At 39.0% G+C, this 13,381-nt stretch overlaps 1 protein-coding gene across 2 annotated transcripts in view; it reads right to left on the minus strand.

Annotated features, from left to right (window-relative positions):
- Positions 1–2,450: 2,450 nt before the first annotated feature.
- Positions 2,451–13,381, minus strand: part of rab5aa (RAB5A, member RAS oncogene family, a) — a 30,209-nt gene continuing 19,278 nt past the window's right edge. For both annotated transcript variants that reach the window (XM_085988009.1, XM_085988008.1), the window contains 4 exons: positions 13,119–13,270; positions 7,525–7,647; positions 5,150–5,243; positions 2,451–3,913 (listed from right to left, as the gene is read on the minus strand). In XM_085988009.1, the coding sequence (XP_085844135.1) occupies positions 3,798–3,913; positions 5,150–5,243; positions 7,525–7,647; positions 13,119–13,270 (485 nt within the window). In that variant the 3' untranslated portion in view covers positions 2,451–3,797. The remainder of the gene's footprint in view (positions 3,914–5,149; positions 5,244–7,524; positions 7,648–13,118; positions 13,271–13,381) is intronic.

Below are 13,381 nucleotides of genomic sequence, written 5' to 3' on the forward strand. Positions count from 1 at the left end.
GGGTACCTTATCGAAGGTCTTTTGAAAATCTAGATTAATTACCATTTTCTACTCTCTCGGTTACCTCTTCAAAAAATTCAATGAGGTTGGTCAAGCAAAACTTTCCCTTTTGAAATCCATACTGTCTATTCATTACTACGTTTTGGTTTCTAGATGTTCTATTTTCTCCTTTAGTAGGGATTCCATTATTTTTCCTACCACTGATGTTAAGCTGACTGGTCTATAATTTCCTGTACATGTTCTATCCCCCTTCTTAAATATAGGTATTATGTTAGCTATCCACCAGTCTTCTGGCACTACACCTTTTTCTAATGAATTATTAAATGTGCAGTAATGCCTCGGCTACTTTGTCCCTAGATTTAAAAAAAAAAATGCATGGATGCAATCCACCCAGAGCAGGGGTTTTAGCCTCAGAGTTTGATTAGTTTACTTAATAAATCCCATCTTTTTATTTTAAATGCACTTATGTCATTACTAATATCATCCAATGTCATGTCCACCTGTTCTATCTCCTTGATAAATACTGAAGCAAAATAATTAATATTTCTGCCATTTATCATTTGTTATCCTATCCCTTAATGGCCCTATTCCCATCCCAACCTTCCTTCTTTTATTGATGTGCCTGTAAAATATTTTACTATTTTGTTTTATGTTCCTTGATAATTTAATTTCATAGTTCCTCTTTGCCTTCCTTTTTTTTTGGTCTTCTCTCCTAATCTCTTCGTATTCTCCCTCATCATGCAGTCCCCTTTCTTATCCTCAATGGTTTTATTCATCCATGTATAGAAACCCAGGATAGATTTTCCACCCATCCTCATGCAATTTGTTTGGTAGAGCTGGGGTGGGTACGAGTGGAAACTTACTTGGGCTGCACTTCACTGCGTCCCTGCTGCCCTTTTCACAGAATCTGAACTCAACAACCTAAACTGCTATGTGGACAGATGCATGTAAATTAAATTAAAATCTGAAAGCACTTTGTAAAGACTGGAAATGGCTAAAGCAAAGGACTCAATATTGTTAACTTCTACACTTTGGAAACAAAGCATGAGAAATTCTTAATGGCAGGTTCCAACTGCTATGTAAAAATACATGACCATTGAAAGATTGATCTGTGGTCACTGACCAAACCCTAAAACACTGCATGCATATATCCAGAAATGCAACCGATTTGAGTCTTGCTACTGGCTTGATCAAGAAGCTTACTTTAAATGATTGGTGCAAACGAAAAGGTGGGACAGCAACCTTGAAATTAAAAGGTTAACTGTTGGCTCATTATCTCCAAGGTCTACAAATGAGAAATCATTGTTCCCAAGTCATCAAAAAAATGCTGAGGGTAACTGCCCCTCTCAACTAATAGTGGGCTGGGCTACCTCAGATTCAATGATGACCCACTACTGACAAGCCAGATCTTCAAGCAGACCAATAATGCAAACCACTGGATGAGTTTAGTGCTTGGGATAAGATGCTAGGTCTGGGTGATAAAATGAAGGCCTCACTCAAAAAAGTGCTATTTTGTTTTCCAAATATCTTGAGCACAAACAGCTGGATCAAAGGAGTGAAGGTGAGGTACCAAGCACTGTTGAAAGTACCCATTGGCTTTAAAAAAAAATATATTCTGTAAATATAAGGTGTCTCCCTGGTGTCCTGGCCATATCCCTCAACCAGTATCACAAAAAAAATCTCCTAGCTGTTGATGGGACCTTGCAAATTGGCTCTATTTCCTACATTACAACAATGACTATACTTGAAAATGACTTCATTGGCATAAAGCACTTTGGGACATCCTGAGGTGGCCAAAGACGGTGTAAATGCAAGCTCTTTTTACTTTATCACTGGATTAACAGAAGATCAAGTATTTTTTGATATATAAACTAGGCCTGCTGAATCCCAAGAACACAGCACTAAGACTTTGAGAATAGTCGATTTTTGCTCAAAGTGGACAATTTTGTAACATTAATTTAAATAAAAACATCTCCCACTGAGTTTGCATGTGAGGAATCAACTAGAGAGAAAATAGATAAAGGTGTAACTAAAACTAATCACTTCCGATAAAAACTACTGCTCTCTCCTAAAACGTAACAAAAACGGCAAAGCATGGCTCTGGAAATCAAATAAGAAACGCTGAGAATGGAGAACCTTCTCAAAACTGGTAAATTAACAGAGCTATCATGCAGATCCTGGGCCTTTATACATGATTGGAACAGGAATGACGTGGAGGTGGTCCCTATGCCAGGAGCAATAAATAATGCATTTCACTAGAACCAAAAATGGACGAATTCCTACAGTATCTAAGGAATGCCTGACAGGCATCAGATTTAATTCACTTCAAACTCTTAACTACTTTTATAAAAAAAAAATTAAGCTTAAGGACTTCCAAAGTCCCATCAGAAACTGTAGTATACCGACTTACATTAGCTTTCTGGTCACATCAAACTTGAAAATGAGTCATGGATATTTGACTGATTTAATAGATTTCTAACATTCCAGTTCATAAACTTCTCAAAATGATTTAACACCAACATTTTGAATATATTTATTTACATGTATATTTTAACAAATTGATTAGAGACATCCAATTTCTAACAGGTGAATAAATACAAAAACCTGTAACTGTTAATTTTAGTTCTGAAACACTGCATTCACATGGATTGAGCCAAAGGAGGAAGAGTTTACATTAGATTATGACGACTGTCTGATTATTGCATTTTTTAAATTCATTCATTAGTTTGCCCATTGTTAAATGCAAAGCCATTACCCTTTCTCCTTTTGCTAGATGCTTCATTTTAATGCAATGGCATAAAATTTTTACATGTTGTGCTATTGGTTTATCATCAGATAATTCACCTTTTAGAAGATATGTCAACAGTACTGCAAACTAACTACAAAAAATTGTGCATTACAATGGAAAAAGAAAACATTCTGTAACAAAAAACACACATTTGGGAACTTGCTGGAAAAAACTGAAGGAATACATGGTCATTACTTACAGTACATACATTTGTAGAGTGCCCTATGTCATATTTATATCATAATTATAAAGTTTTATAACCCTTCTATAGCAAATCAGGTGATCTGCTTCAATTAATTCTGTATTTTTAATATGATTTTTTTTTCCATACGGCTTTCCTACCAGAGCAGTCTGATAAGTTTATGTAAATGCAGACCAAGTCATAATATCCTATTTACAAGAAATGGATCCGAGTAATCTCAAAGTAATGACAGTAAGGGGATATACACGAGAAAATGTTAGTGCAAGGAGTGGTACAGCTTTTACACAATAACCTGCCAAAAGAGTTCAATTCCATTATAATTCTAGCTGCAGACCAGATTGCTGAAAGAAACTTAACATTTTAAAGTTATTTCCAATAAATAATTTTAGGTCAAGTTGGTTTTAATTATACTGTATATCCAATATAAACATACTTAAGAAGCATTAACCAAATGGTCACTGCTTAGTTAGCAATTGGATACAGTCAATGGTACAAATTTCAATGATTACATTAAACTGAATCACCAATTCAAGCAGGTTTTTACGGCTTCATTAGTTTTTCATTAGTCCATCCCTACAGAAGGCAAAATTTATGCTTGTATTGAGTGATGCATGCATCTACCAACTGAAGAGAAGAACATTTTACATTTTAAAAGTTCTTAAGACATAAATCTTGTATTAGAAATTTAACTATATGCTTTCCCCTCTAAATTTTGGAATTGTTGAGGGTCATCTGTGAACACCGGTTTTCCCATTACAAAGCAGTAGTGAAGTAGATACTTGGAGATGGAATTGCATTAGAAACAGGCTAGTTACTACAGCACTGGCTCTTGGTCTGTTGGGTGGGTTCATGAAGGTCTACTCCTCTGCTTCTTCCACTGTTTGGTCCTGTATTCTGAGGCTCATTCTTGGGCAATTTCTTTGCTGTAAGGATCAGGTTAAAGATTAAAGTCTGACAGTTCACTTTTATGCCACACCAATCTAAGTATATATGTTTCAGTTTTCTGCTTAAAAAGGCCTTTTGTTTTTGCATCACATTCCTACCCATCAGAAATATTGAATTTCAAGTCTCTGTAGATGCTCCTAACCTACAGTCTTTTGATGGGGGAACAATAACTGTATAAAACTCAATAGATGTCCCCTTTCAACAGTCTCTCTCAAAGGATTTTAGCTAGAGAGGGGGAGGAGAAGAGGGAGAAAGAGTAATGGAGAAAATTAGTGAAAAATAGGGAAAAAGACAACTAGCAAGTTAAATTTAAGCTGTTTGTTGAAACATTCCACATTAGTTTCATATGATAGTAGCCCAGAATGTGTAAATGCATGGTGTAATGAATTAATTATTACTCCCATCTTTCTACTAGGCACTTACAGCCTTCCAGCTTCAACATTGAGTTTAACAACTTTAGACCTTAACCATTTTCTCTCAGACAGCGGGTGCTGGTAATAGAGGATGGCTGCACCAGGGCCACAGGAAGTGAAGTAGGTGTGGGCTGGTACTTGGGATGGGGATCCTCGGTACACGGCCGGCCGGGTGTTTCACACCCCTGGGGTCTACCTGCATTTCTTCCACCACATTCCTGGGCCACAGGAGGCTTCTCTTTGGCAGATTTTTCATGCTTCCCTCCGCAGCTATTCCGCTGTAACCATTTGCACCTCCTCTGGACCCATCTTTTGTTTCTATACTCGTCTCCATCTAATTTAATCACCCTATCAAAGACCTCTCCCTATTGTTCTTTTCTTGTACACCCCCCCACCCATTCCACTAGCTCTGCACTTGCTCATTAAAAGCTGTTCATCTCCAACATCTTCCAATTTTGATGAAAGGTCATTGACCTGAAGCATCAACTCTGTTTCTCTCTCCACAGATGCTGCCTGACCAGAGAGCTTCCAGCATTTTCTGTTTTTATTTCATACTTCCAGTATTAGCAGTATTTATTATTTGGTTTAATTGTTACTCCCACTTAGTGACAATTTATAATAAAAAAGTGAAATAGCAATTAAATGACATGGTTTATAAATTTCTGAAACATTACATTGTGCAGAAACTTGCGTAGGCAGCTTTTATTCCAATACTTCATATGCAGATTTCATTTTTAATGACATCTTATTGCACTAAGACTGCAATTTATAGAATGTTCCTTTCAATGAGAGCAAGCTTACCTATTGCCAAAAATATTTCATTCACATTCATTGAAGTCTTTGCAGATGTCTCCATGAATAATAAGCTGTTGTCATCTGCATAGGACTGTGCTTCCTATAAAACAGATCAAGTAGTTAGAAAGCAGTTTTCTTGGAGCCTGTACGGAGGACTACAGCAACCATTTTGTCCCTTTTAAAAAGGCACAGTTGGAATAGCTCCAGTTTTTCTGTCACAGAACAAACATTTCTTTGTGTAGTGTAGTTTGCAAGAAACACTTTGGAGAATGCCATTCTTGTGCACATTAGGGATACATAATAAATTTCCTTTTGACATTGCAGAACTTAATACTCAAATGGTATAACATTTATATAAATAAGATATAAAACTACTCTATAAACCAATGCTTTCATTTGAAGTTTCTCAGGCCAGGGCTTTATATCATTTCTCTTTTTAACCTTACCCTCCCTATAAGGCAGTAATTCTCCAACATCATTCAAATGAGGATTCCTCAAGTGCACTCTTGGACAATGAGTGCCAATAGGCTAATTGACCACAGCTGTTCCAGTACAGCTACAACACTGGCATCCACCAATATGGAAAATTGTCCAAGTATTTCCCGTTCTCGCAGAGCAGGACAAATCCAGCCCAGCCAATTACCACCATCAGCCTACTCCCAATGATCAGCAAACTGCGAGAAGGAAATGTCCACAATGCTACCAAGTAGCACTTACCAATAACCGGATCATTGAGGCTTAGTTTGGGTTCTGCCAAAATCACTTAGCTCCAGACCTCATTACAGTCTTGGCCCAAACAGCAACACAAAAGCTAAATTCCATTGATGAGATGAGAGTGACTGACTGACATCATGGCAATTTTAGACTAAGTGTGGTCCCAAGGAGTCATAGTAAAACTAAAGTTGATGGGGATCAGGGGAAATACTCTCCAGTGGCTGAAGTCATAAAGAAGGTGGTTGTCAGAGGCCTATCATCTCAGCCCCAGGACTTTGCTGCTGGAGTTCCTCAAGGAAGTGTCCCAAGCCCAACTACCTTCCTTTCACCACAAGGTCAGAAGTGGGGTTGTTCACAGATGATTGCAAAGTGTTCAACTCTATTTGCAATTTCTCAAAGAAGCAGTCCATGCCTGCATGCAGAAAATACATCCAGGTGTGGGCTGATAAGTGGCAAGTAACATTTGTGCAGTCACAGGCACAATGGGCTGAGTGGCCTATTTCTATACTGCATCATTTTATGATTTGACAAGTGCCAGGTAATGACCATCTCCAACAAGAGACAGGCTAACCATCTCCCCCCTAACATTCAATGGCATTACTATCGTTCAGTCCTTAACCATCAACATCCTTAGATCAGAAATCAACTGGACCAACTACATAAATGCTGTGGCTACTAGAGCAAGCCAGAGGCTGGGTATTCTGTAGCAAGTGGCTCTGACTCCAGAGCCTCTCCACCACCTACAAGGCACAAATCAGGAGTGAGAAGGAATACTCTGTGCAGTTGCAAGAACACTCAAGAAGCTCAACACCATCTAGGCAAAGCAGCACTTCATCCACCAGTTTAAACATTGAGCCACTCCCCGTGGCTTTAGTGTGTACTATCTACAGCATGCACTGTAGCAACTTGCCAAGGCCTCTTTGGTAGCAGCTCCCAAAATCACAACCTCCACCACCAAGGTGGCCAAAGGCAGCAGGTGCATGGGAATATCACCACCTCCGAGCCACACAGCATGACTTGGACATATATCACTGTTCCTTCATCGCTGTTGCGTCTAAATCCTGGAACACTCTACCTAACAGTATTGAGGGAGCATCGTCACCACACACACACACACACGTGATTCAGGGAGGCAGCCCACCACCATCTTCTCAAGGGCAACTAGGAATGGACAATAAATGGCAGCCTTGCCAGCAATGCCCAGATCCTAAGAATGCATTAAAAAAATAGAAGCTTTTGCAACATGTCCAAAGGTGACATCAGCCAATATTCACACCAGAGCACTTCCATCATTAGTCACTAAATAGGAATCCAAAGCACAAATCTTATTTTTACCCAAACCAAGGATACTGAAGCCCAATCTGGCATTCCTTGACCAAAAGCTTGGTTGCAACAGGTACTGTGGAGAGGGATAAGCTTCTTGAAGAGGTTGTTATGGGCTGCTAGCAATGTTCCCCTTAAGGGGACCTCCCACGTAGAGGCCATGCACCCAAAAGGGGAACATTGGCTGCCAGTTTATATTTCAAATAACCAATTATGTAATTAGTTGTTAATCACAAGCATGATGAATGTTCTTGCAAAGCATTTACTGCACACTCAAAGCAAACTCAAATGGTTCTGAAAACATTTTTACTGCACACCACAGAGATTGCTCATCTTTTACAAACCTGGAACTCTACTGTTCTCTTGTTAGCAAGGTCAGCCTTGTTCCCTGCTAAAGCTATTACAATATTAGGGCTTGCTTGCCTCTGAAGCTCCTTAACCCAATTCTTGGCCCGTGCAAAAGTGTCCTGCAAAGAAATCGACAAGGGAAATAGTAAACTTACAAGAACTGTTACAAGTATGCCAAACATGGGGTGGACAACTATCTGAACACCTTCCTTGAGGATCAATTTGCTGAACAGCATCTTTGCTAGAAAAATCCAGGCACTTATTTGGTAAAATCATGAGGGTTATTCCATATGGTCATCTCGTAAAAGGACTGCCATGCTTTAATTTTGCTTGACAGTTGTACGCCTGCGAGGTAACAGATATACACAGTATGGCTCACACAGCTCTGAATGCCAAATAAACAGAACTGACAGCCTAAAGTTAGATACTGAAACTAAAGCCAGATTCCAGCATTTTAAACCTCCAGTGCTTTAGGTCTTCAGATATAAACTTAAGAGCACAAAATGAATCCTACCATGAGGTCAGATGATGGGTGAAAGACCAGCTTTCCCAAATTCCTTTTGGACTCAGCAGTGCTTGTATATGGAATGTTCTATCTACAAAAGGGGCAGAAAGCTGCAATAGCTGCTAAATCTATTGTAAATGAGTTAGGTTTGAGGTTTCACCAAGTAAGTACTGCAAATAAAGCAAGGTTTGGTACAGAGATTGCTCCAACATAAAATAAACCTAATTTTATATTGCAATGGGATATTTTCTGGATGTCGAGAGATAATCCACCCATGAAAGCAGCTGCCAATGACATTCACTGAATTATACATAGCTCAAGGGAAATTGTGCCAATTTGATTTGTTGTATGACAGTGCATCTGCCTTTTCAGGTAGATGCAATCCAGCTCCAAAAAATATAAATTAAGTCTCAATGCTACTGTTGCATTTAAAAGATCTCAAATAATCTGATATTTGAAAGCAGAGGATTATTTAAAAGGATCATTCCCTTCTTGAGGAACAGAATATAAGTGAGGATTCTGTAAGCTTGCATCACACCATAAGGTTCACCAATTTTGGACATAATCACAGACGGATTATACTTCGAGACACGTATGGTTGAGGGGCTAGCTCCAAAAGAACAGTATTGGTAGATACAGACTGCAATCCAAATTTTAGAAATCCCACCTCCTGGAACAATATTAACTCAGATGATGCCCCAATGCAAACTGTTTTTTCTTTAAAAAGTGCTGCCTTTATGAGAGTTAACAGTGTAGCTACAAACCTTTGAAACTCAGTCTGGCTTTGAGTTGGTTATATCCTTCAACCAAAGTAACAAAACAGAGTAAGAGCCAGTGAGGTAAACTGATCTGGTTTACTTATTCTCTTGGAAACAAGAGATCAGGCTAATGCTCTCATCCGATATAAGTGAGGTGAAATCTCAGACAGAGCTCAAAACAAAAATCTCCAGAGATAGATGGTATTTATCCCCAGAATGCAGAGGCAGACTAGGGAGATTTGTGAGGCACTGATGATCGTTATAAGGGAATCACTGGAGAGATACTAGGATTAGAAAACACACCAATATTGTGCACATGTACAAAAAGGGTTACAAAACAGAGGCAACTACAGACCCATTAGTCTTAACTCACTACTAAGTAAAATAATGGAATCAATTATTAGGAGTAAGCTTTACTAAATTATTGTACAGATAATCCTAAACAGCAAGAGATTCAGAAATGGTAGGTCTTGCCTGAGCAATCCACTTGACTTTTTTTGAGAAAGTGACGTCCCAAATGGACTATGGAAAGCCCTACAATGTGGTGTACCTAGACTTCCAAAATGAATCTGAAAGTTTCACACAAGGCTATTAATTAAACTCAAAGCTGGGGATTCAGGGTAAATTGTGCAAATTAATATGAAATTGGCTAAAAAAACAAAACAATAGGCACATTGCATTAGGATGGTGGGAGAGTGCTGTGGCCCAGAGATTTATATTGGGACAACTGCTGTTTCTAATTTCAATGACTTAGATCAAGAGACTCCACAAAAATTGGTCAAATATGAAGATACCACCAAACTAGGTTTGGTAGTTGATTTAAAGCAGGCAGCTCAGAATTAGTTGGAGAAAATAGGTAAGTGTCAGAACAACAGATGAATTTTAATGCAAAGTGTAAAATACTGTACATAAGGGGAAAATGAACAACATGTGCTCTATAAATTGTGATGAAATAGAAGAGTGAAACAGAGAGCCAAGAGTGTTAGTAAACTTGGAGCTCAACATATCTAACTACTGCAGATCAATGATATACAAAACAAATGTGTTGGTGCGATTAAGAATTTGACAGTAGAGCAAAAGTCAGAGGAAGTCATAATCAAACTGTCAGATCTGATCAGAGCACACCTTCGGTACTATGTAGTTATAGTCATCCTTTACAGGGAAGAGCTGTGACACTGACCCCTAGTGTTAAGAGGTCCGAGTTACAAGGCTGGAGAAACATGGGCTTTTCAGCCTTGAAAGGAGACCTTACTTGAGGCACACAAGATAGCAAATGGTATACAATAGATAGCAAATGGTATACAACAGATAACTCAGAAAATTACTTTAAACTAAATTGCAAAAGTAGAACACAGGGTCACAATTTTGAACTAGCAAAAGGAAAATTTAGGACCGATATCAGGAAATTCATCCCAGTGACAAACATATGGAATGAACCCAGCACCTCTTCCCTTTTGCCCGGCACCTTCCCGTGCAAGCACAGGAGATGTAACACCTCCCCCCTTCCCACTGTCCAGGGCCCCAAACACCCCTTCCAGGTGAAACAGCGATTTACTTGTACTTCTTGCAATCTAGTATACTGTATTCACTGCTCACGATGTGGTCTCCTCTACATTGGGGAGACCAAACGCAGATTGGGTGACCGCTTTGTGGAACACCTCCGTTCAGTCCGTAAGGGTGACCCCGAGCTTCCGGTTGCCTGTCACTTTAATTCACCGCTCCACTCCCACTCAGACCTCACTGTCCGCGGCCTCTTGCATTGTTCCACGGAAGTTCAGCGTAAGCTCGAGGAACAGCACCTCATCTTCCGATTAGGCACTTTACAGCCTTCCAGACTCTATATCGCGTTCAATAATTTCAGATCCTAACCTCGGCCCCTGTTATATTTTTATATATTTTTTTATCCACACCTTTGGTTTGTGCCTTTTCCTTTCTTTCTCTCCCACATGGCAGCTGTCTCTCATTCTGCCAGCGCATTTCACACTTCATCTAGAGCCATCTTTTGTCTCTTTACCTGTCCTATTACCATCTCGTCTCGAATATCTCTTAATGTCTCTTCACCTCTCAGACCTTCCCTTCTGCTCTTTCATCCCTTCCCCCATACTGGCCTTTTAATGTTTCATTTCCTGCTTTTTTTCCCCCCTCAGTTCTGAAGGGGTGCGACCTGAAACGTTGACTCTGTTTCTCTCTCCACGGATGTTGCCTGGCCTGCTGAGTTTTTCCAGCGTTTTCTGTTATTTTGGATTTCCAGAATCCGCGGCATTTTGCTATCGTATGGAATGAACTTCCAGATACAGGAGTAGAGGCAAAAAGCTTGGCATTATTTAAGAAGCAATTGGCTTCTGCAATAATTGACCGTTTGACTTTCTGGATAGATGAAAGATAGCCACAATTATCCTATGACCGTCGTGATGTAGAAGAGTGTGGAAACCTTCCAAGGTGTTATCTACACAGATTATACACCCCCTAAACCCAAGGGAATCAGAATGAGAGAAGCGCCAAAAAGAAAATAATTTAAAAAAGGCTTTAACAATCCCAAGGCCTAGCGCAACATTCAGACATGCAAAGACTTGTCTTCAACTTGTGAACGCATACTACTTATATCTGTAAATATTTCCAGAAATGTAAATTTAGTTATTACACCAGAATTTTCTTATGCAGGGTCCTCAAAATTCTAAATTAGAGGAACAGTATGGTTGCCAGTTAGATACCTTATTAACAAAGCGCAAGAGTCAAAATAAACATCTGTACCGGTCTCAAGTCTGGTGAAAGTTTTGGGATGTAGGAGAGATGATTCTCTCACATCTGTAGGTTTTCATAGAATGTGTTATTTAGATGCACAAGGGCCATCATTAGAACTCTGCTAGATTTAGCCTTTTCTAAGTGCTACCACCAGAACTTCAGTGTCTATACTTCAAGCTTCCAACAGTATTCAGTTGCCTCTGCAGAAGTCAATAAACCAATCAAAATCTTAATTCTTTTAATGCAATCTTGAATAAATCAGTAATGGAAAATTAAAACTAAGATTAGAGAAGAAAAAAAAAATCTAAGAAAATGCATTGCAAGTCTAAAGAAAAATAAAAGTAAAAGGGGAAGATAAGTCAGGGAAAGTGGAAATAACAGTTTGTTTGAAGTATTCCTTCTATAAATAAAAGTAGACTTAATTATTTTGTCATTTCTGAAGAAATGCAAGTTTTATTGCTTGCACTGAAATTCTACAACTGGGTCTCCTTTGTTCAGTCAGGACACCCGAACCGTAGGATTTCTAAAAAAACATGCCAGGAAATTTCCCCAGGATAGGACAACTCGAGTGCTGATTAGTACATACTGAACATTTGGAGGGGGGGGGGGGGGGGGGGGGAGAAGAGAGGGGGGAAGAACGTCACTGTTTTGAGATTCAGAGGGGATCTGGCCCATCACAGATGTAACCAGGGCACTCCAGCAGTGAGGTAGACCCAACTAACTAGGCAGCCTCAATGCAGCCAATAATTAAAAAAAAAAATCAATGTTTAAACAAAAACTTGTGTACTATTTTTCTATATAGAATATGGAGAATACATTGGTCAAAAACTCTAACCTATACTCTACTTTTCCTTTAAAAAGTGGACAAAGGAAATACTAGAAAAAAAATCAAAACAAAGAATGAAACAAATCAGCAAGTGTTGAGTTACAAGTTGATAAACAGTGAGATAGACACGATTCTGGGAGAATCTTTCCCCTTCCCACGTAGCAACGGTCATACTTGCCATACTTTTAACTTTGCACCTCAAGTAATATATTCTTCAATCAAATTCTCAAAGCACTGAAATTACCCTATTCAGTTTTTAGCTCCTAACTTCAATCCATCATCTTCCATTTACTTTCTGCTATTCCATGGACACCCCAACACACTTGACCCATTTGCTTAAAGTAGTTCCACCAATTAAAAATTCTTCTCTTTAGCCCTTTGTTCTTAATTGGTAATAGCAGCAGATAGTTCAGCTGAATCTTTTGACCAAATTTGGCGCTTCCTACATCACACATAGGATCTTAGCATTTCAGTACCTTTCATAAACCCAATAAAATAAGCAGCTGCACTTGCTAGACACAAAATACACTATAGGCTGGTGCCTTAAGTGAAAGGAACAAGTTTGAATTCTGTACACTTACTGGAGACAGAACATTTTCAGTCAATTTAAATCTTTGGAATCCTTTGCCAAAATTAAGAATGTAGCTGCATGTTGTATAATTCCCACATTGGACTCATCAGTCACCTGTGAACTCATTTTTAATGTGGAAGCAAGTCATCCTTGGTTCTGAGGGACTGCCTAAGAAGAATTCCACTTACATCATTTGTAATGTCGTATACCACTATGGCAGCCTGTGCTCCTCGATAGTACATGGGGGCCAAGCTGTGGTATCTTTCTTGTCCCGCTGTATCCCAAATTTCAAATTTCACAGTTGTGTCATCCAGGCACACAGTCTGAGTTAGGAAAGCAGCTAAAACAAAATAATGCATTAGCGTGTTAATGTGGTGGTCCAGTTAAAAATTTGACTAGTTCTGAAGTGGACACTACAGAAACAAAATTTGACAGCAAAGCACAAAATCTT

Source organism: Somniosus microcephalus, chromosome 5 (genome assembly GCF_052327205.1).
Source record: "Somniosus microcephalus isolate GS21.2 chromosome 5, FLI_Smic_1.0, whole genome shotgun sequence".
NCBI lineage: Eukaryota > Metazoa > Chordata > Chondrichthyes > Squaliformes > Somniosidae > Somniosus > Somniosus microcephalus.